Source organism: Trifolium pratense, linkage group LG4 (genome assembly GCF_020283565.1).
Source record: "Trifolium pratense cultivar HEN17-A07 linkage group LG4, ARS_RC_1.1, whole genome shotgun sequence".
Lineage (NCBI taxonomy): Eukaryota > Viridiplantae > Streptophyta > Magnoliopsida > Fabales > Fabaceae > Trifolium > Trifolium pratense.
Window position 1 is genome coordinate 56106785 of NC_060062.1, and position 24126 is coordinate 56130910.

Consider the following 24126-nt stretch of genomic DNA (forward strand, 5'->3'; position numbering starts at 1 on the left):
AGAGCAGAAATGGTTGTAATTCCCAATATAATTTCTTTTATTTAAAAAATAAAAAACAATACAATTGTGCTTTAACAAAACAATTGTTCCTTTTTATAAGACCCTTTTGCAATTGTCAATGACATTAATTATTTTTTCCCAAAATAACCCTTATTTACTTTACGTATTTTTTTTAATAGCATTATTTTTTTTTGTAAGCGTACGTGTACTCTAGCAATTATAGGAAAATCATTACTAAGGGTATATATGCAAAATCAATATAATTTGTCAACCAATTCAAAACTAAGACCAACTTTCTTAATACCCGTATTTTGTTAAACTGTGCCTTATAAAAAGGGGTGCAGGGAGTAACTCGATACAAGTTTAAACAATATCACTTAAAAGGATAATAATTATAGTCAGTAGAGGTCCAACATATATCATATAATAATATAGGGTATCTATAAATGTATTTAGAATACCAGAAAAGTTAAAAACAGGAGTTGGAATAATACATTTTTTTTATCATCTTACGAAGATTTAACTATATCATTCCGCATATATTTTTGACATATAATGACAAGTTATAATTTAAATTTTTAATAACTAAAATCAATTTTGTCTCTCAATTTTATTTTTTGTTGTTAACTTAGTAACTAATACGCATATGCTAAATAATTAACATACATGATAAGTAGCAACTAACAAGCAAAACTGAGGAGGTTGCACTTACGCGTGAGCAATTGAAAACGCCAACAAAACAAATAACGTTCAAATGACTCGCCAAAAGAGCAAAAATGGTTGTAAACCCCAATATAATTTCCTTATTTAAAAAATAAAAAACCAAAATCTATGGTTTAAAATTGATAAGTAACAAATATAAGGTATAACATAAAAGCAATTAGCAACTTTTTAACACTCATTCACACCTTACATGTGTAACTAAATCATAAAACCTTCAAACTAACTGAATGCTCTTTAACCAAAATAATCCTACATTTGATTGTTGTTAATATATAAATATTTCTCCTTTCACAATTGTTTCCAACATTCAATTCACTACTTTACCACACATATCAAACTCGCAATCCAAACAAAATGCAGAAAAACACCTCAAATATTGAGATTCTACGGGTTCAATCGTTATCAATTCTTTGTACGCCTCACCCTTTTCATGATTTTTCTGGCTTTTCCCCCCTTAAAGATAGAATTGATCCACATTGTAACACCAAACAACAAAGTAACAACAACGTTCTTTTCGATGTTGATGGGTTTGTTCGCATTCAAGATAAAATCGATCAACATTTTTGTAGCACCAAACAACAAACTAACCACGATTCTTTTTGTGGTTTTGACAACTCTGCTCCCGTTCAAGATAAACTCGATCCATACCGCAGCACCAAGAAACAAATTTCCGACATTGATGAAGAAAATATTGAAAAAGAAGAGTTTAGGTTTACATGCGGCGAAGTCCAAGGAATGCATATATATGCCGATGAGATATTTGAAAATGGAAAAATACGACCATTACTCCATAATTTTGACCAATATGTTCTCTTGTTTCCTACCCCAAATAATGACGGTTCACTTCTTCGACTACCGCTAAAGAAGATCTTTCTTACGAAATCCATAAATCCACTCTCCATATCAGGTGGTATTTCAAAAGAACTTCAAAATGTGCCATTGGAAAATATGACAATGGTTGAGATGTCCAGTGAGTGTTACGAAAAAAACAACTCAACAAGGTCGTCAAATTTGTGGAAATTTCGACAAAATATTCATCTTCGAAGTAACAATAACAATAAGGATTCTTTAGTTTTAATGAATCCTACGGTTCCAAAAAAGTCCAGCAAGACAAAGGTTGATAACATCGTTGTTAAAAAGAGGAAGGATGAAAAACCCAAAGTTGCATTATCGGCTTACGAGAAGTTTTATGTAACAAATAAAACAAAGAAAGATAGCAACAAACGAAAAACGTTTTTGCCATACAAACACCAATTATTCAGTCTCTTTACGAACAAAAATGCATTAAGCAAGAACCTGCACCCTTTTTGAGATGGAATTGCCAAGTTTTCTCATGTTGAGACTTTATCCGATTTTGATAAATAGTAAATCACTTTAGTGTAAAGAGCTTATATTTCTAATGTTGAAAATAAAGAGCTTATATTTCCCAATATGGTAGTGTAAAGTAAATGGTCTACTCTTTTGTGATATAATACAAAGTTTAATTTGTATCTATTTCTAGTGAAATTTGTGTTAAGAATATTTTTTATCATATAAACTTATCATATTAAGAAACCCGGAAGACGACATGAAATAAATAATTTTTATTTCATCTAACTCTCTTGTCACCATATTCAAAAGAAAATGTACTTTAAAGGAGATTTTTTTTTTTTAAACATAAGAACAATCAACTACTACTACTGCTAATAAAAAATGACAAATTGATACTTTATAATGCAGAAGCAATCATAAGTCTTCGACCTCAAGACTTTAACGTCAATCTTATTGAGTCGGTAACACACGATATTCATTCATAAGCAAAAGACCGGAACAAAGTTGGCTGAAAAATTCACATTTACTAATAATTCGGTATTCTACAAGTGTTTACAACTTGTATGATAGATTAAATAGCGCAAAATGGAATTTGACAAATAAATTATAAACAATAAAAATATAAATGTTATGTAATACTATCCATATTTAAACGGACATTCTATTCTCCCCTTCCCGTTAAATGACTCCATTTTTCTTCCTCTCTATCATCTCATAAGCAGGAGAATGTTGTTTCAAAATGTGTAAAAGATATTTTATTTTATTTTTTACAAAAAGAGAAAGCTTAATCACCGGGTTAGTTAGAATAACAATTATCTACAATTTATATTATCATTATTTATAATATATTTCAAAACTTCAATAAATTTATATAGTCACTATAAACAAAATAACAAGTTATCATCAATTAGATCTATGCAATTAACTATTCCTTCTGTCGCTTTTTATATGACCTAGTTTGACAAAAAAATTGTACATTTTTATAAGACTCTTTTGCAATTGTCAATTACATTAATTATGTTTTCTCAAAATTACCCTTATTTGCTTTACATATTTTTTTGAATAGCATTAATTAAATCATTTTTTCTAAGTGTACGTGTGCTCTACTAATTATAGGAAAATCATTACTAAGGGTAAATATGGAAAATCAATATAATTTTTCAACCAATTCAAAACTAAGACCAACTTTCTTAATACCCGTATTTTGTCAAACTATATGCCTTATAAAAAGGGGAGGAGGGAGTAACTCGATACAAGTTTAAACAATAACACTTAAAAGAATAATAATTATAGTCAGCAGAGATCCAACATACATTATATAATAATATAGGGTAACTATAAATGTATTTAGAATACCAGAAAAGTTAAAAACACGAGTTGGAATAATACATCTTTTTTATCACCTTACGAAGAGTTAACTATTTCATCCTGTATATATTTTTGACATACAATTATATGTTATAATTTAAATTTTTAATAACTAAAATCAATTTTGTCTCTCAATTTAAGTTTTGTTGCTTATTTAGTAACTAATACGCATATGCTAAATAATTAACATACATGATAAGTAGCAACTAACAAGCAAAACTGAGGAGGTTGCACTTACGTGTGAGCAGTTGAAAACGCCAACAAAACAAATAACGTCCAAACGAATCACTAAAAGAGCAAAAATGGTTGTAAAGCCCAATATAATTTCCTTATTTAAAAAATAAAAAACAAAATCTATGGTTTAAAATTGATAAGTAACAAATATAAGGTATAACATAAAAGCAATTAGCAACTTTTTAACACTCATTCACACCTTACATGTGTAACTAAATCATAAAACCTTCAAACTAACTGAATGCTCTATAACCAAAATAATCCTACATATGATTGTTGTTAATATATAAATATTTCTCATTTCACAATTATTTCCAACATTCAATTCACTACTTTACCACACATATCAAACTCGCAATCCAAACAAAATGCAGAAAACCACCTCAAATATTGAGATGCTACGGGTTCAATCGTTATCAATTCTATGTACGCCTCACCCTTTTCATGATTTTTCTGGCTTTTCCCCCCTTAAAGATAGAATTGATCCACATTGTAACACCAAACAACAAAGTAACAACAACGTTCTTTTCGATGTTGATGGGTTTGCTCTCATTCAAGATAAACTCGACCAACATTGTAGCACTAAACAACATACTAACCACGATTATTTTTGTGGTTTTGACGACTCTGCTCCCGTTCAAGATAAACTCGATCCATACTGCAGCACCAAGAAACAAATTCCCAACATTGACGAAGAAAATATTGAAGAAAAAGAGTTTAGTTTTGCATGCGGCGAAGTCCAAGGAATGCATATATATGCCGATGAGATATTTGAAAAGGAAAAAATACGACCAATACTCCATACTTTTGACCAATATGTTCTCTTGTTTCCTACCCCAAATAATGACGGCTCACATCTTCGACCACCGCTAAAGAAGATCTTTCTTACGAAATCCATAAATCCACTCTCCATATCAGGTGGTATTTCAAAAGAACTTCAAAATGTGCCATTGAAAAATATGACAATGGTTGAGATGTCCAGTGAGTGTTACGAAAAAAACAACTCAACAAGGTCGTCAAATTTGTGGAAATTTCGACAAAATATTCATCTTCGCAGTAACAGTGACAATAAGGATTCTTTAGTTTTAATGAATCCTACGGTTCCAAGAAAGTCCAGCAAGATAAAGGTTGATAACATCGTTGTTAAAAAGAGGAAGGATGAAAAACCCAAAGTTGCACTATCGGCTTACGAGAAGTCTTATGTAACAAATAAAACAAAGAAAGATGGCAACAAACGAATATCGTTTTTGCCATACAAACACCAATTATTCAGTCTCTTTACGAATAAAAATGGATTAAGTAGGAACCTGCACCCTTTTTGAGATGGAATTGCCAAGTTTTCTCATGTTGAGACTTTATCCGATTTTGATAAATAGTAAATCACTTTAGTGTAAAGAGCTTATATTTCTAATGTTGAAAATAAAGAGCTTATATTTTCCAATATGATAGTGTAAAGTAAATGGTCTACTCTTTTGTGATATAATACAAAGTTTAATTTATATCTATTTCTAGTGAAATTTCTGTTAAGAATATTTTTTATCATATAAACTTATCATATAAAGAAACCCGAAAGATGACATAAAATAAATAATTTTTATTTGATCTAACTATTTTGTCACCTTATTAAAAAGGAAATGTATTTTAAAGGAGCACGTTCTTTTCTCTTTTTTAACATAAGAACAATCAACTACTAAGAAGCATTTTTTTTAACATAAGAACAATCAACTACTAATGGTCTTAAATTCCAATATGATTTCCTTTTTTAAAAAATAAAAAAGAAAAATCTATGGTTAATATTAATAAGAAACAAATATAAGGTTAACATAAAAGCAATTAGCAACTTATTGACACTCATTCACACCTTCTATGTGTAACTAATTCATAAAACCTTCAAACTAACAGATTGCTATTTAACCAAAAGTTATAGTCCTAGCGATCCTCCTATTCATCTACTTTAACCATATCCTACATTGATTGTTGTTTATATATAAATATTTGTCCTTTCACAATCGCTTCCAACATTCAATTCACTTTACCACACGTATCAAACTCGCAATTGAAACAAAATGGAGAACACTACCTAAAATATTGAGATGATATGGGTTGAATTGTTATCAATTCTATGTACACCTCACCTTTTTCATGAATTTTCTTTACTTAAAGATAGAATTGATCGACATTGTAACACTAAACAACAAAATAACAACGTTTTTTTTTTATGTTGATGGGTTTGTTGATTTGCTCCCATTCAAGATAAGCTTGATCGACATCGTAGCATCAAACAACAAAATAACATGGATGCTTTTTTGTTTTGATGAGTATGCTCGTGTTCAAAATAAACTTGATCCAGATTGCAGCACCGAATAACAAATTTCCGACAATGATGAAGAAAATATTGAAGAAGAAGAACAACAGTTTAGTTTTGTTTGCACCGAAGTCCAAAGAATTCATATATTAAAAAAAAAACGGAAAAATGGAGGAAAGCCATGTCAACGTTGGTAAAACAGAAGAGAAATTGTTCACGTGAGCTTAGTTCAGTTGATAAGAACGTTGCATTATATATGTAAGGGGCTAAGTTCAAACTCTTATAATCTCACTTATCCAACTTAAGGGTAAAATTTTAGGCCATTAGGCTACTCGACAAAAAAAAACTAGAAGAGGAATACATATGAGCAAAGTTACAAAAATCTCAATTATTTTTTATTTATGCAATGAAGATCGAAATTAGGACCTCATGCATACTACTCAAATCTCTCACCACTAGAACAAACGCGGGTTACGAAAATCTCAATTATAATCATAAATCACACATTTATATGTTTGTTTTCCTACTGAGGTCTCATAACGTAAGCAATTGGCGGTGGGTTGTGATGTGTGTGTGCAGCAGCACTGCTATTAATATCCACTTTCGGTGTCACACAATACGCAGTTAATCCATTCTCTCTCTCTCTCTCTCTCTCTCTCTCTCTCTCTCTCTCTCTCAAATTGGTGACTGATCCACAATCTCTTCATCTTTCTATTCATTCATACAAAAATACTAGGTGACTATTCCATCCTCCCATCCATTTCTATTTGCAAGTATATATAGTATTGAATTTCTGTCTAAATATTTTACAAGTTTGGATCATTTAATCATATAAACTTGTTGTTGTTCTTTTGTGTGTGGAAGGAAGACATGGCAGATGATCAGTCATATGAAGAGGCTATTGCAGAGTTGACGAAGCTTCTAAGGTTAAGGAATCACCATATCAACTTTTTCACCTACATCACTACGTACACAACAAAAAACTACCGTTTCTGTTCACTCATTTAAAACTAACAAATTAGAAATTAACATCATTTTTATTGTCGTTTGGCGTTTTAGTTTCTTTCTTTATTACCAATACTCCTTATTTGTAGCAACTTTTTGCATAAGTTAATTTCATTTTCATGTAATATTTTTTTTTTATATAACTTTGGTATAACTTTTTATATAAATTTTCTTACACAACAAAGTTAACTGACAATTTATTTTTGTAAAAGGTACTATAGTTAGGAAGGGAAGGGAGTAATATTTTATCATGAATTGATTTTAATATTTATAATATTTATTTTATAATATTGTATGTGTGTATGAATTAAATCTTATAAAGTATAATATTTCATTTAAAACATTTTCATTGACATTAATTAATAATAATTCAAGCGTGAGAGTGAGATGAATTTTAGAAAATAATTTATGTTCCATAAAAAAATATGAATTGACTTTTATTTTGAGGTAAGAGTGCGTTTTTGACTTTTTATTATGATACTAATACTAATACTAATTATTTTAAAAAATTATTCTATTTTACTACAGTGCTTATAGACATTAGTTAAGAAAGAAAAAAAATTATTCATATATTGTTTTCAAAATACTTTTACTAAGTTTTTTTAATTAGTGTCTCTGTTTTTTATCGGATGTCCCCGAAGGGACTAATTAGTGTCTCTGTGATACTAGTTAGTATTTTCTTTTAGAAAAAAATGAGGATTTATTTCTTTTAGTTAAGGGGGCGATGATGGATAGGCCCCAACCTGTCATTAGGTCCCACACCGCCTAACCTCTCAGATAGATTAGTGGATTTATTATAATTGTAAATCTTTTTTCTTGTAGTGAGAAAGCTGATCTTGGAGGTGTTGCTGCCGCAAAGATCAAGCAATTAACGACTGAGCTGGTGGCTGTCAAGTCTAATTCTTTTAACCCGGATGAGAGAATTCGAAATGGTTTCGTCCATTTCAAGAATGAAAAATTTCAGTAAGTATAATTTAAGAGTTTTGTGATTGTATCTGTAATTTTTTTAAAGATTATATATTAAAAAAATTATTTATTTATCAAGTTAAACATATTTTTCTCTTTAAGATTATATATTAAAAAAATTATTTATTTATCAAGTTAAATATATTTTTCTCTTTATGGGGCTTAGTTTGTAAAATTTATAAGTTGGGGAATTTATCTACAAATTTAAGAAAATAGAGTGACAAAAATCGTGTACACATAAGTTTAAATTCATTATTGATGCGTCATTTTTTGTTATATAGACCTTGTTTTTTGCTAATTGTTATATAAGTTTAAATTAAATATACTTTTGGTTGCTATAAAATTATTAAATTTTATGTATTATTCCTATTAAAAATAGTTGCATTTTTTTATTCCTACTAATTTTTAGGGACTAAAACATGTATAAAAACTAAAAACAAAATTTAATAATTTTCCAGGGACCTAACACATTTAGTCCTATAAACTTTTAAAAGTTTCCAAGTCTTTTATATTAAAAAAAAAAAGCCTAATCTAACTCCAACCTGATGTAGGTTAGGTCATTGGATTTTTTTTAACGGCATTAGGTCATTGGTTTTTTTTTTTTTTTGGTTAACGGCATTAGGTCATTGGTTTATGTTGGTCAAGTGACTTATTTTTATCCTTAATGACAAAATAAGTGTAAAAGGAAATGAAAATTACAACATTATATTGTGTTTTTTAGAAGAGTGCACTACATTTATTAAGAAAAAATATATAATCGATGGACCAATGGATGATCATTGATTAAAAACTCAATAGACAAAATGCAAAGTAGAGACCTAAATTTTGAAATAACAAAATATTTTTATAAGAAAGACTATAAGAAAAAAGACTTAAAAAGAAATAAAGGGAATATGTATTTTAAAATTACGACTTGGTTATCTGTTTCTATAGTAACCTTAGAGGAGGTGCTATCTAGCTAAGGAAATAAAATAAGCCTATATACTCATAAGTCAACTTGGATAATTTATTTTATTTTCAAATTTAACTGGCCTGTGATGAAGAAATTAAAGTTTGAGTTGTTGTCTGCATATTTTTTTTAATATTAATTTTTAATTTCAGGAAAAATCCAGAGTTGTATGGTGAACTTTCCAAAGGCCAGAGCCCAAAGGTGAGAGCCATGTTATTAGATTCAGCTTATAATAATTAAACTTAGTTTTGTTAATTGTCCAATGGACTATCTGGAGGGTCACACTTAATCCATAAACTCCAAAAGTGGAAAATAGAAAATTAAAGGGAATAGTCAAATAATGCTTTAAGTGGAATTATTATTATTATTATATTTATAATCATAAAGCTTTTCTTTTGCCCAATATTTTGTCAACCAAAGGCTTGCCCAATATTTTGTCAACCAAGGCATGCGCAGACTATTATCACCCAACTAAGATGGAAATGTCTTCTTCAAAAACATTATCTGATAAAAAAAAAATTAAAAAATACTATTCCTTTCAAATTTAAATATAAACAAAAGTTGGTCCAAACTGTCAAAAAAAAAATGGTCCAAATACAAGTAATTAACTTCAAGTGGTTAATGAGATCTCTTAAGATGAACTATTTGGAAAAAAATTGAATTTAAGTTCTAATAGGAATAATTTTTAGGCAAATTGTAGTTGAATTTTAAATTATTAGAAACCCTTTTCTAAGAACCAAGGGGTTAATAGTAACAAAGGTTCAATATTTTGTTCATGTTTAAAAGTGGAGCAGTATTGTTTACTAGTAAATATGGTCATCTGATCTAATTATCGTGAACAATTTAATTGGTTGAAATATTAACTCATAACTCTTTAATGCTATTCAACGATTGTTGAAGTAAATATAAATCTTAGATTCATATCATATGGAGGGAGCCGGGGTAGCGTAGTCCATGATGTCCTAAATAGTTTGAGTAGTCTGTTTTAACATCTCTAATTATTAGATTAATTAATAGATAGATTTCTCAACGTGCAGTTTCTGGTTTTCGCGTGCTCGGACTCTCGAGTTTGCCCATCCCATGTTCTTGATTTTCAACCTGGTGAAGCCTTTGTGGTCCGAAACATTGCCAATATGGTTCCACCATATGACAAGGTTAATTTAAGATTAATTTTTCCATCATATATTTTACCATGCCATGTAGAACAACAGTTTAAAACTTATAATAGCAACGTTTTTGTTAATAATTGCAGAGCAAGTATTCAGAAACAGGGGCTGCCATTGAATATGCTGTCTTACATCTAAAGGTATACATAAAAATAGACAGAGCATTCCTCTTTTCTTATTAGATAGGATTATATGATAAGGTTTTGTACTTCCCTATGTATGTCAAAAGCAGTTTTTTTGGTGGTGGAGTATGTTGCCCATCTATTGCATTATCCACAAGCATCTCATGTCCACTGTTCTGCATGAAAGCACAAAAGAATTTTATATTTTCAATTTCACTACTATGAAAGATACATTTTCATGTTTAGTGGGTTCATATTATTTTTTTATTTATTTTTTACTAAAGTGGGTTCATATTATTATTTAGTAGGAAAATCAAAATTCGTATTTAGTGGGTGCTCCCCAGTTTAGTAGGAAAATAACATAAATGTTATTTCAACACAATATTCTAACAAAAATACAACAAAGTTTTACTTTATGCTTTTTTTTAATATTTTTTTCACATCTCGATAATTGTGTTGTAAGTGGAGAAAGGTTGATGTCGTATTTTTGTGTTTATATAACTCCTCTGGACAGGGCCGGCCCTGTGGGTGTGCAAGGTGAGCCACCACGCAGGGCCTCAAACATTTAGGGGCCTCAAATTGTTTATATCAGTCTATTACAAAAATTTATATAGGTAAAAAAAATAATGACTTTGTTACTACTAAAAATATTTTAGTACTAAAAAAAGAAAATTTAATAGACACACTCTTAATTTTATAAGTAACTTGCGGTTGATTGTAAAAAAAGAAACTAACATTTCAAGAAAGTTTTTTTTCCCGAAGGAATCGTAAGTTGATAATGATATTAGATTGAAGATGTATTTTAATATATTTTTTTTGGTACATAATGTTATTGATTAAAATATTTCGTTTTTAGATGTTATTTACTATGATGATTATTTTTTATGTTATTTACAATTCAAATAGAGAATGACTTTTAAAAAAAAATTTGTATTTTTTATTAAAAATCTATTTTTAATTTTCAAATAGGACCTCCAAATACTCAGGACCGGCCGGAAAAGAATGGGAGATAGTGAATGGAATAGTATTAGTGGTACATAATGTCCTTCTTTAAAACTATAATAATTGCCTTGTTATTCTTACAGGTTGAGAATATTGTAGTTATTGGACACAGCTGCTGTGGAGGTATAAAGGGCCTCATGTCCATCCCAGATGATGGGACCACTGCAAGGTATAATATAATTAAGTCTATAAATTAAGGATTAATTAAATACAAAGTTGCCAAAAGGATGAGACTCTAAAGTACATATTAGTCACATAAGTACATATATGAAAATTTTGATGTCATTTTTTAGGGTTTTTTTGGTTACGATCACGATGAAGCTGAAGATCGAATTTAGGATCTCATATATACTACTTAAACTTCTCACCACTAGACTAAATCTAGTAGTTTAGATTTTCCTTGTTTTTTTTTACAAAAATTTTAATTTTGTTGTTTGCACCTTATTGGAAGAAAACTATAAAAACAAATGCAACACTACTATTTGTCCCGTTAAACTATGAACTTTTATATTGCAGTAAAATGTTGACAAATGCGATTGATGTAACCTCAATTTTGTTGCAATGTTGTTGTGGACACCTCTAAAACTTCTATATTATGAATGTTTAAATAATCAAATAAATTATGGCAATATTGTTTAAATATCATTAAAATGTAATTAGTCACTGGATTTGTTGGCCTTGTTACTGTTAGTCTCTGATATTTTTAATTACTTTTAAAATTATTTTCTTTATCTATGATCATACAGTGACTTCATAGAGCAATGGGTTCAAATTTGTAATCAAGCAAAGTCCAAAGTTAAAGAAGAAGCAAGCAAATTAAATTTCTCTGAGCAATGTACCAACTTGGAGAAGGCAAGTTTATGTCACCCAACATTCTCTAGTTTATGTTTTTAAGAAAGTTCATTCCTTAGTTTATTATTATTCCACTTTATTACTAGAAGACCAATTTTCGTATTTCCTATAATGCTTTTTGAATTTAATTATTTATTGATTTTAAATTAAATATAAACATCAAAATTTTCATAATTACCTATTTTTTCATTTTGATATATGTATATCTTATAATCTCAAATATTTTTAACCTTATTTTTAAAATTTAACAATATAATACAATATTTTGTTTTTGATTAATGTGTTGGTTATAAGGTTTTAAGAAATTGATTTTTGTGTCACTATTTTAATTAGTGTGTTGGTTATTATAATGTTATAGCAAAGTACAAAGGCTAACAAACTCTATTAATTAGTATTTGAATTAAATGCAATCTCATAGTGAATTTTGTTTATCCAATTCTTCAATTCAGGAAGCTGTTAATGTATCTCTTGGGAACTTAATGACTTATCCATTTGTGAGAGATGCGGTTGTGAAGAAAACCATAGCTTTGAAAGGTGCACATTATGATTTTGTTAAGGGAGCATTTGAGCTGTGGGATATAGACTTCAAAATTTCACCCTCAATGTCCTTTTAAGATCAATAAGGCATCAAAAGGAAGGATTCATACCCTTCAATGCATCATGAACATCACTCCTCAAGTCTTTTATTTACTTAATATATATCCTAAAAAATAATGGTATGCATAATAATGGTATATGGTATTCATATTAGTTTTTGGTTTGTATTGGTTGCTGTTATATATTGTGGGTTTTATTCCAAAATTTTTAGAATAATGTACCCATAAAATTTGAGCAATGTATTGGGTATCAAACATTTTTATTTTGTGCAAATCTGCTAATGTAGTCATCTCATTTTAAAGGATAAAATAAAATCTCTGCCAAAGAAAATGCACCAATTCTTTTAGTTTTTGTTTTTTAAAAGCAAAAATTTCTTTTTTATTAAAGAAAATCTCATAGATTTTGGCTCAGACCACTTAAACCCAAATATGTATCAGCCCATCAGAGGCTGGTCAGTGTGGGCTAGCATGCCAAAGTGCCAAACTGCTGACCCAAAATATTTAATTTTTTTTAGGTAAATAGGTTTTTATCCTGCAAAGTAAACGAGTTTTGGTTTACCCCCTATAAAAAAAAAAACAATTGGAGTACTCCCTGTAATTAATGTAAGGATTCTCTAGTTTACCCATCTCATGAAAAATGTTGACCTAAGATTCTAAAAATGAAGTTCTGGCATGATCAATCACGGGATAAACCAAAACTCACTAACATTACAGGGGGCAAAAAGACAGAATCTTAAATCAACATTTTCCATAAGGGAGTAAACCAGAGAAGCTTCACATTACAACATTATAGGGGGGTAATCCTTTTTTTTTTTTTTGCAGGGGTAAAAACTTATTTACCCTAAAAGTATAATTAGTTTAGACGAAGGGTAAAATTGGAAGAAAAAGACTACATCAAAAGTTCATATTCTTTTTTATATAGTCTTTTATGGAATTCTTTTAAATATAGTATAGATAGAAAGTTACTATTATTTTTGAAGAAATAGATAGAAAATTCTATTATAGAAAATGAGATAATTAATTTTTTTGATAATAGAAATTCAATTATTTAATGGGATAAAGAATTAAAAAAAAACTATAACTAATTTAGGTGAAAGGTAAAATTGGAAGATAAAGGCTACACCAAAATTTTATATTATTTTTTTTACGTAATCTTTTATGGAAATTTTTTATATATAGTATAGATAGAAAATTACTATTTTTGAAGAAATAGATAGAAATTTCTATTGATAGAAAATGAGATAATTAATTTTTTGATAACAGAAATTAAAAAATTTAATTGGAAGGAAAATGCTATACCAAAAGTTTATATTCTTTTTTATATAATCTTTTATGGAATTCTTTTAAATATAGTATAGATAGAAAGTTACTATTATTTTTGAAGAAATAGATAGAAAATGAGATAATTAATTTTTTTGATAATAGAAATTCAATTATTTAATGGGATAAAGAATTAAAAAAAGGCTAAATTGCAGTTTTGGCCCCCCACATTTCATAATTGTGCGATTTTGGCCCCCCACATTTCAAATGTGCGATTTTGGCCCCCCACGTTTCATAATTGTGCGATTTTGGCCCCCCACATTTCAAATATGCGATTTTGGCCCCCCACGTTTGCCCCCTTTTGCATTTCTTGGTCCCCGTTGACTATTTTGACAAAAAAATTGATGACATGAAATATTTATTACACGTGTCTTAATTGTATTGGCCAACCAAAATTTATTATTATTTTTTTTTAAAAAAAAAGGATAGGTCACGTGAAACCAATATAGCATAATCAATTCTTGAAACCTATCCTTTTTTTTAAAAAAAAATAAATAATAAATTTTGGTTGGCCAATACAATTAAGACACGTGTAAAAAATATTCCATGTCATCAATTTTTTGGTCAAAATAGTCAACGTGGGGGGCCAAAATCGCACAATTATGAAACGTGGGGGGCCAAAATCGCACATTTGAAACGTGGGGGGCCAAAATCGCACAATTATGAAATATGGGGGGCCAAAACTGCAATTTAGCCTAAAAAAAACTATAACTAATTTAGGTGAAAGGTAAAATTGGAAGATAAAGGCTACACCAAAATTTTATATATTTTTTTTTACGTAATCTTTTATGGAAATTTTTTATATATAGTATAGATAGAAAATTACTATTTTTGAAGAAATAGATAGAAAATTCAATTGATAGAAAATGAGATAATTAATTTTTTTGATAATAGAAATTAAAAAATTTAATTGGAAGGAAAATGCTATACCAAAAGTTTATATTCTTTTTTATATAATCTTTTATGGAATTCTTTTATATATAGTATAGATAGAAAATTCCATTGATAGAAAATGAGATAATTAATTTTTTTATTATAGAAATTCAATTGTTTAATGGAATAAAGAATTAAAAAAGTATAATTAGATAATTTAAATTAAGAGTAATTATAAAAAAGGATCAGTTTGCTAATTATGTCACGCTCATCCTTGTTGGTGAGTGCTGTATGGCTATCAAGACATTTGACTGATATAATTTTTGTGAAATTATAGGGTTGGCTCAGGCTCGCCAAACTGACCCTAAAAAAAATAAAAAAATTAAGAGTATTTATAAAGGTAAAGAAGTACAGAAAAGTTGTTATTTTATTTAAAAAAAATGCGGAGGATTTTTTTAAATTAATTTAAGTGGTACTATGGATCATTTTACAACAATTTTTATCTAATGAAATTTAAACTCAGCACCTTAATGTTACAAGTCTAAGCTATGACAACTCAACTAGCACATCAAATGTACAAAACAAATTGGCATCTCTTTTTTTTTTTTTTTATAAAACATTAGCGTGCATAGGCATTACATGATAATTATGACATCTTAACTATGTTGGCACCCTATAATCATCACCTATCATTTGCAGCACCCTAATAAATTTATTAAAAAGAAAGAAAAAGAGACAAACTTGGGGGGACTAGACCAAAACCCAAGGAAACAATAATACAAGGAACCTACCACTACCTCATTAAAAACCTTTCCTGGAAAACCCCAAGGGATAAAACCAAGGATAGGGAAAAAGAGTGCAGTGGATTTAATGAAATCTAAAAGACGGAAGACCCATTAAATTACTAATATAATCTCCTTGAACACTCGGCGAAACATTGTCCCACCAGTAAAAACCATTAACATTAATGCCTAAAGCAACCATTCTATCTGCACAACAGTTCCCTTCACGATAAATGTGAGTCGCTCTAAAATGCATGGTTTTAGTCAACGTCAAACAATTGAACCATCTATTACGAAGCTTCCAAGGGACAATGTGGGCGGACTTAAAAGCTAAATTAACCAATTGTGAATCGGATTCAATCCAAAGATTGTTCCACCCTTTTGAATGAGCGATCTCAATAGCACTCATAACACCTATAAGTTCAGCATGAAGGGCGTAAGAGTTTCCAATATTAATAGAAAACCCCCCAAGAAAAGTAGCAGTATAGTCTCTAAAAATACCCCCACAAGAAGCAAGACCGGGGCTACCCAACGCTGAACCATCTGTGTTGCATTTAACCCAATTATAAAGCGGAGGTTTCCACAATACTTCTTTGATGACAGGTGTTTTGGGATGATGGACATTGACATCAAAAACTTTCAAAATGATGAATTCCTGCATGGAAATGAAAGAAGCTTTTTTAGATAAATTTCCAGATAAAGAAACATTGGAGATAATTGAGTTGACCGCAGATCCCAATGAATAGATTTTCCCTCAAATCTATGTTGGTTCCTGCACCACCATATAGTATTAAAAATATTAACAACTGTAGAAATAACAACAATTTTACATTGAGAGTTCCAATTTTTGTTACAAATATCAAAAATAGAACTAACAGTACTTGTGTCAACGTGCAAAGAAAGAACAGAGGCAAACCAATGCCAAATATCCTTAGAAAAACAACAATAAAAAAAAATATGATGTATGGTTTCAACAGCCTCCCCACAAAGATCGCATTTGGAGACAATATAACAACCTCTACGAGAGAGAAGATCATCTGTAGGTAATCTATTATGCATGATTCTCCACATCAAACAAGATTTAGAGGGAGGAATATCCTCACACCAAATAATTTTAGCCCAAGGAATATGTTTCCCTATAGGTCTGTGAAACAAGTATCTTTAAAAGAAAGGACCCCGCTATCAGAATGAATCCATCTTAACTCATCATTAGCTTTACTAATAGGAATAGTGACAGAATTTAATAACGGCACCAAATTAGGATAGCTCGAAGTAATAGAGTGAGGAATAAGCCAATGGTCATTAGCAATAAAGTGTGCCACCTTAGCCTGTAATAGAGCATGAGAATGGCGAGGAATATCCAAAAGGTCCACCAAAGGGTCACCCACCCAAGAATCTGTCCAGAAATTAATCTGGTCACCTTTACCAAGTTGCCAACAAGTATTATCAGTAACACTAGGTATATGATGCTTGATACTTGGCATCTCCTCTTTATAAGGTAAATAGATTTTTACCCTTGCAAAATAGGCGAGTTTTGGTTTATCCTCTGTAAAAAAAATAAAATTGATTACCTCCTTTAATGTGAGATTCTCTGGTTTACCCCCCCTATGAAAAATGTTGACCTAAGATTCCACAAAAATTGTAACACCCTAACCCATACTACCCTTAAAAACGTAATTTTAAAAACTTTTCAACAAGTGTAAAGGCAGAGTGCCACGCGGTAATTAAAACACAAGCATACACACAGAGCATCATGAAATTTAACACGAAAAGCAACAGCGGATTCCAATCAAAACAAGCATGCATATATATACATATATATATACATAAGCCATATTCATCCCTAAGGATGTCACTTATACAATAACTAGCATATCAAAAGGTAACACCGATATACGATGAAATCCAAGCGTAATCCCCGACTCGATGTTACATTACCAGAGCATTTACTATTTACAACTCTAGTCAAAAGCTAGTACTAAGAGGAGTAATCTATTCTAAGTCTCCTCACCAAAAAGTACTTCAACACCACGCTAAAACCGCAGTCTAAACGTCGGCACCGTCCTCAGCCTGAATATCTGAACCCCCAAAGGTCCAGCAAATAACACAAAATAGAGAGTTAGAAAACATAACCGCATATCATACGAGTATAAGAAAGGTCTTACACTTTCAAACTACATCATACATATTCTAACTCACGTCAAAACATCGCACCAAACAGTTACCAATTAATAAAGTTTAGCACAGTTTAACCAGATAATGTCACATACCATTTATCAAATATATGCGCATTTACCCTAATGTATCTAATGCCAATCATTCTATGTCATGCCATCCCTAGACACAACTAATGCATGTGGTACCAATTGCCTTTTACCCCTCATGGATAAGTTAAACAGTTTTACATCTTGCCGGATTGTTCGGAACTTACCAAACCTTCATATCCCTCATGGATAAGTTAAACAGTTTTATATCCTGCTGGATAGCAGCTCTAGATCTTATGGATTCATCTAATCCGATCCTCGGCTTCCTTATGGACTCAAAAATCCATTTAAATCTATTGGAACCCTAGTTTCCAATTCAACATATATATACATGAATGCATGTATGTTTACACATATCATCAATATGATATTTCTCTAGCTCGAAGCTACTCATTATGAATGCGGGAACACAATCCTAACACATTCACTTAACATTACAATTTAATGTCAAAACATCACATTGCTCACTTTAAGCTACAACTTATTGCATACACGTTTATCAATCATTTAACGATTAACAATAAGCATTAACAGCATCAACATGTATCAACAATCATGTAAGGATACCATTAAATCATGTTACAAGTGCCTAGCTACACTTATGAACACTTATCAAAAATTGCAGGTTCAGTACTGTTCGCTAAGCGAATCCGTAGCGAACAGGTAGCGAACTTATTCGCTAAGCGAAGCTTAGTTCGCTGTAGCGAACTACATCAGAGGATTATAGGTACATGGCGAACAGGTAGCGAGCTGGTGGCGAACTTATTCGCTGTAGCGAACTCCTGTTCGCTCAGCGAACTACACCAGAAAGAAAATCTGTTCTTGAGTTATCTAAGGCGGTTTAACCTCAAATCAACTCAAAAATTCATCTAAACATGTTATAAATTCATATAAACAGTCATTCCAAACATATATGGTATCAAGGAACATTAATCATCCCTTCCAAACATCCAAATACCTCAAATAATCAAAATCATGCCAATTTCTTGGGTTTTAAGTAACTTTCATAAACTTTCCAAAAATGATCCAAATACATACATATTTATCATGGAATCAAGCTAGTGATTAACACATACAAAGTGATGATGAAGAACATCACACTCACATACAAAAGCTTATCAAAAGTCTAAAAGAAATTGAGTGGGAGAGTTCGGGAACGGAGACATAGACAATCTCCCCCCTCCTTGTCACTCAAGAATCATGAATTCTAATCTCTTACCTTAAACAAAGATGATGATCCAAGCCTTCTCTTGCTCAAGCTTTCTCTTAGCCAAAACCCTAGCTCTTGCTCTATCTTACTTCTACTCACTCAAACTCAAGAAATGAATTGTGAAACTATTCATATGTTTGACTTGCTACTTATACTACCTCTATTGTCATGAACCAAGCCCAAATGGCTTAGGCCCATATGGCCTCTCACGCCCCTCAAGCCCAAAACAAAGGTTCTCGCGTCTAATAACTTACGTTCGGCTAATTAATTATTCGCCGCTCACTAAAATAATAAAAGCCAATTAATAAATAAAATAACATTTAATAAAATATACGAATACGAAAAATGGGTCGTTACAAAAATGATGACGCGGCATGGTCAGTTAGAGGGTAAACCAAAACTCGCTAACATTACAGGGAGCAAACGGACGGAATCTTAAGTCAACATATTCCAAATTAGGATAGCTCGAAGTAATAAAGTGAGGAATAAGCCAATGATCATTAGCAATAAAGTGTGCCACCTTAGCCTGTAATAGAGCATGAGAATGGCGAGGAATATCCAAAAGGTCCACCAAAGGGTCACCCACCCAAGAATCTGTCCAGAAATTAATCTGGTCACCCTTACCAAGTTGCCAACAAGTATTATCAGTAATACTAGGTATATGATGCTTGATACTTGGCATCTCCTCTTTATAGGGTAAATAGATTTTTACCCTTGCAAAATAGGCGAGTTTTGGTTTATCCTCTGCAAAAAAAATAAAATTGATTACCTCCTTTAATGTGAGATTCTCTGGTTTACCCCCTATGAAAAATGTTGACCTAAGATTCCACAAAAATGATGACACGGCATGGTCAGTTAGAGGGTAAACCAAAACTCGCTAACATTACAGGGAGCAAACAGACGGAATCTTAAGTCAACATATTCCATGAGGAGGGTAAATTAGAGAATCTTCACATGACGGGGGTAATCCAAAAAATTTTTTTGCAGGGGTAAACAAAAACTCGTCTACTTTGCAGGGGTAAAAACCTATTTACTTTTAATTTTTTTAATTTAACTTTGTTTAATTGTTATTCAATTCCTTTGAAGTTTGAACTCATCATTCAATTTCAGTTGAACTTTCTAGTCTAGCTGTTATTCTATTCAATCCATAGCCAAGCTTTTCAAATTCATTAACTCATCAAAGTCAAAAACAAGCGTTCCTCATTTAAATCTAAGATCTTTGGCCTGAAAGAGTTTAAGCGGGTCTTGATTTGTAACTCGTAGAATGGAGTATACCCGTAAACATTCTGACAATCAATTAAGCCTCGTGCTTGAAGTTAGGCTTTAATGTTTTATAGTGGGGGAATTAGGGTTTCTAGCTTCTCGAAGTCGAACCTTCTCCAAGACAATTGTCTTTGTGGAGAGTTGTAGGAAGATTTCATATGTCGACCCATAATCGAACAATCATGATAGGTTTCTCAGCCCTGCTTGAGTACGCCTCTAGTCATGTCTATATTATGATTTGTTCTAGTGCTAGTGACTACGGGAGTGAGGGTTATCTCCAGTGACATTTTATGTCATGTGCAATCACATCCACCCATTCTGTTTAGCATAGAAAATACTTCATAAAAGCGGTGCAACGAACTTGAGATCAAAACATTTTTATAATTAAAGTCAACTTTACTTCATTTGCTAAATGTCATAGAAAGATTAAAGGGAGAATAAGTTATCTATATACTTTTTTAAGTGAACTTTTATTTACTCATAGGGTATGAACATAATTAACTAGATACATAACAAAATTGCACATCATTTTAATTTAATTCATGGGATGGGGAATATAACAACTTTTCCAGTAGCTTTGTTTGTTTCAATGTAAGAGAATGCTTCAGCAACTTGAGCAAAGTTGAATGGACCTTTGGGATCAATAATTGGCTTCACATTTCCACTCTCTAAATAAGGGTTTAGTTTCTTCAGAACATCTCCATTGGAAGTTACTACAAATCTGAATCCAGGTGGTGTAACAGCACCTGTTAGTGCTACTACACTGCCACCTTCTTTTATAGCCTTCACTGCTCTGTCACATTGCCCTGCAACAAATCACCAAGTAATGAATGAAACACTCACTATAAAAAATATGAGTCATACATATTTATGGACTAAACAGTCATTCCGGTCCCTAAATGTGTGAGGAGGTGTTGAATCAAAAACTCACTATAAAAAATATGAGTCATACAAATTTGTGATGGGATAGAGCGGAGTTATTGGAACAAATTTGTGTGGACTAATAAATTAAAATATTAAGTATCATTTTGATACTTAAATGTGTGAGGCACTGTCACGAAAGTTTTTCTTTAATAAGTTTGGTCCTCGAATGCGTCTTCTGTTAATCAATTTAATCAACAAAATTACTAACACGAAACACACTTAGGGATGGTTTTGTTATTTTGATACATTCAGGGACTATAGAGACAACGCTTGACATGTTTAGTTATCAAAATGACTGTTGGAGATCATGCATAAACTAGGGAAACTTGGGCATGCAACACAACAATAAGAAAGTGGTTTTAACAAAATCTTCGGCCAAATTGTTTAGAATAATTTTGTATTGAAATTTGGAAGAATAATACTGATACAAGGAGAAAAGAATTTTACCAATGGCATCATAAACTACATCAAATTTTTCAGGTAAATCTTCAAAGTTCTCCTTTGTGTAGTCAATAGCCAAATCGGCTCCAAGGCTTTTCAACAGCTCCAAATGTCTAGTGCTTGAAGTGGCAGCTACTCTTGAAGCTCCAAAAACTTGTTTAGCTAGCTGTTAATCATTAGCAGGTGTGAATAATAACTTGTCAACTGTATGAATTTTTTCATACCATTAGTATTTAATCAAATGTGAAATCTCAAACTGATTTCGGAAGCAGATGCAAAAACAATCTTGATGTAGTTTTAGCATTTGATAATTTTGATGTAAATTGTTTATATAGGTTATGCTAATAAAAAAGGGAGAAACTTTGAAACATGCTATGTGCATGAAACACATACACAAATACGAACACCAGACACACGACATTGATACTAACACGTTGCACAGGTTATAATTTGAGAAAAAGATAGTAATTTAATGTGATCACACGTGTCACTGTCGTGTTGGTACTTGACACTAAACACACATCTTCAATCAGAAGTGTCGGTACTACAATATTTCAGCGTGAAAGGAATAACTTCGAGACCAAATATACCTGAATCACTAAGCTTCCAACCCCACCAGAACCATTAAGAACAAGAATGGATTTACCAGAAGAAAATCCAGTCCTCTCCAAACCTTCATAAGCAGTCTCAATTGCAAGAGGAAGAGAAGCAGCTTGAGCAAAGTCCAAATTCTTAGGTTTTAGAGCCAATAATTTCTCCTCAACAGCTGTGTATTCAGCTAGAGACCCAAACTGTTTAGGCCCTTCAAGTGCTTTCTCATTTACATCACCATACACTTCATCACCCACTTTGAATTCCTTTACTCCACTTCCAACTTTTACTACAATCCCAGCAACATCATAGCCAGGAACAGTCTATAAACAAAACGATTAAATTTGATTTCATTACTTAATTATTCATGTAATACAAAATTAATAAATCAATTGAAGTTTTTCAGGCTAAATTCTCATGCAAAATAAAAACTGCATCATACAATAGTAATATCTTTGCACAATTCCACCCAATTTCTGTAAGCTTTCCTCATAGTACTACAACAATATAGTTCTTGAACTTGTTGAAATTAGCAAAACTGTAAAATATCTGAAATTGAAAAAATTTGGATAAAATAAAGCCAAACCGGTTTCATATACGCTGTAAGTTGTTTTCAAAAGCTATCTTAGAAAGCTTATGAAAATAAGTAGATAACAGCTTACGGATAGATAGGACATAAGCTGTATCCATAAGCTCTCCCAAACATTCTTCCACAAGTGTTTATGATAGTAGATAAACTCAAACAAGTCATTCTCAGCAGGTCTTAAATTTATCGGTTTAATCCTAAGTCGCCAATTTAATCAAGTTATTGTATTACTGTCAATAACTTTTAAGGTGATGGTATTGGCTTGGGACCTGGGAGTGTGCTCCTCTTGAGGTCTGAGGTTCGATTCTCTCTGACGCCAATTTGGGTGGGTTAATTTAGCTTCTTAAAAAAAAAAAACTTTTAAGGTGAATTCTTTGGTACACGTCTTATTTGATATGTACACTGCTGAAGTGGATAATTGTCATATATTCACAAATAGTATTTATTAATTTTTTGACCTAAATGAATTATCTATGTCAATGGTGTACCGGTACTTATTCAAATAATTAAGACATGTACAAGAGTGTTCACTGTTCACCAACTTCTAATTCCATTAACCATTTTGAAATTAATTTAAGGGACCAAATTAAAGATTAGATAAACTAAATTTGCGATTAACTCAATTCATATCTCCAAATTCAACAAAACCATGAATTCCACTTCCAAAGAAAACAAAACAAATGCGAAACAGAACGACTCACCGGAAGAGGAGAATCAGTAGCCTTAAATTTTCCCTGCCTTCTTTTACCATCAACAGGATTAAGAGCAGCAGCAACAACCTTAACAAGAACCTGATCTTCTTTAACATCTGGAACAGCAACACTGGAATCAAATTTCAAAACATCAACATCACCATATTCTCCATACACCCAAGCCTTCATTTCAGAAGGAACAGAAGTTACTTTCACAGCCTCAGAAGAAGATACACTAGAAGTCTGAGACTTCACCAAGAATCTACCAGACCTTGATGAAGAAGAGAAAAGAATTGTATGAGAATTTTTCTGGTTTCTTTTTTCAGGGAAAGTGAAGGAAAATCTATGAGAAAGTGATGAAGTTGAAGGAAGTGAAGGAAGAATGGTGAGGTGAGAAATTGTGGTGGAGAGTGACATGGTTTGGTTGATGCCTTATCAGTTGTTTCTGTTTCAATCTCGACCAAACTTTAACGTTATTGTTCTGTTTAATGTTTTTTGTTATATGATGATGATATGGTACGGCAGCTATATTGGCTGTTTGTATGTACGATCGAATCTGGACCGTCTAATTGTTGATCAAC

At 31.2% G+C, this 24126-nt stretch overlaps 4 protein-coding genes and 1 non-coding gene across 6 annotated transcripts; 4 read left to right on the forward strand and 1 right to left on the reverse strand.

Annotated features, from left to right (window-relative positions):
* Positions 1-1077: 1077 nt before the first annotated feature.
* On the forward strand, positions 1078-2034 carry LOC123922974. The gene has a single exon (XM_045975627.1). It carries the CDS (start codon positions 1078-1080, stop codon positions 2032-2034), a length of 957 nt encoding a protein of 318 aa, XP_045831583.1.
* A 1970-nt stretch (positions 2035-4004) lies between these two features.
* On the forward strand, positions 4005-4958 carry LOC123922976. The gene has a single exon (XM_045975628.1). It carries the CDS (start codon positions 4005-4007, stop codon positions 4956-4958), a length of 954 nt encoding a protein of 317 aa, XP_045831584.1.
* A 1542-nt stretch (positions 4959-6500) lies between these two features.
* On the forward strand, positions 6501-12892 carry LOC123923099 (carbonic anhydrase 2-like). Of its 2 annotated transcripts, none has more exons than XM_045975746.1 (9): positions 6501-6677; positions 6806-6867; positions 7769-7909; positions 9014-9062; positions 9899-10015; positions 10114-10167; positions 11235-11320; positions 11898-12003; positions 12453-12892. In XM_045975746.1, exons 2-9 carry the CDS (start codon positions 6812-6814, stop codon positions 12615-12617), a joined length of 774 nt encoding a protein of 257 aa, XP_045831702.1. In that variant the 5' UTR covers positions 6501-6677; positions 6806-6811; the 3' UTR covers positions 12618-12892. The 2 variants fall into 2 exon arrangements, with proteins under 2 accessions (XP_045831702.1, XP_045831701.1); XM_045975745.1 differs by having other exon boundaries at positions 6502-6677; positions 6810-6867.
* Positions 12893-15029: 2137 nt separating this feature from the next.
* On the forward strand, positions 15030-15161 carry LOC123882555. The gene has a single exon (XR_006799880.1). It is a non-coding gene; the product is annotated as a U11 spliceosomal RNA (small nuclear RNA).
* Positions 15162-20762: 5601 nt separating this feature from the next.
* On the reverse strand, positions 20763-24126 carry LOC123921481 (NADPH-dependent alkenal/one oxidoreductase, chloroplastic). The gene is made up of 4 exons (XM_045974048.1): positions 23555-24126; positions 22267-22590; positions 21683-21842; positions 20763-21117 (listed from the first exon to the last, which is right to left on the reverse strand). The coding sequence occupies exons 1-4, from the start codon at positions 23960-23962 to the stop codon at positions 20852-20854; spliced, it is 1158 nt and encodes a 385-aa protein (XP_045830004.1). The 5' UTR covers positions 23963-24126; the 3' UTR covers positions 20763-20851.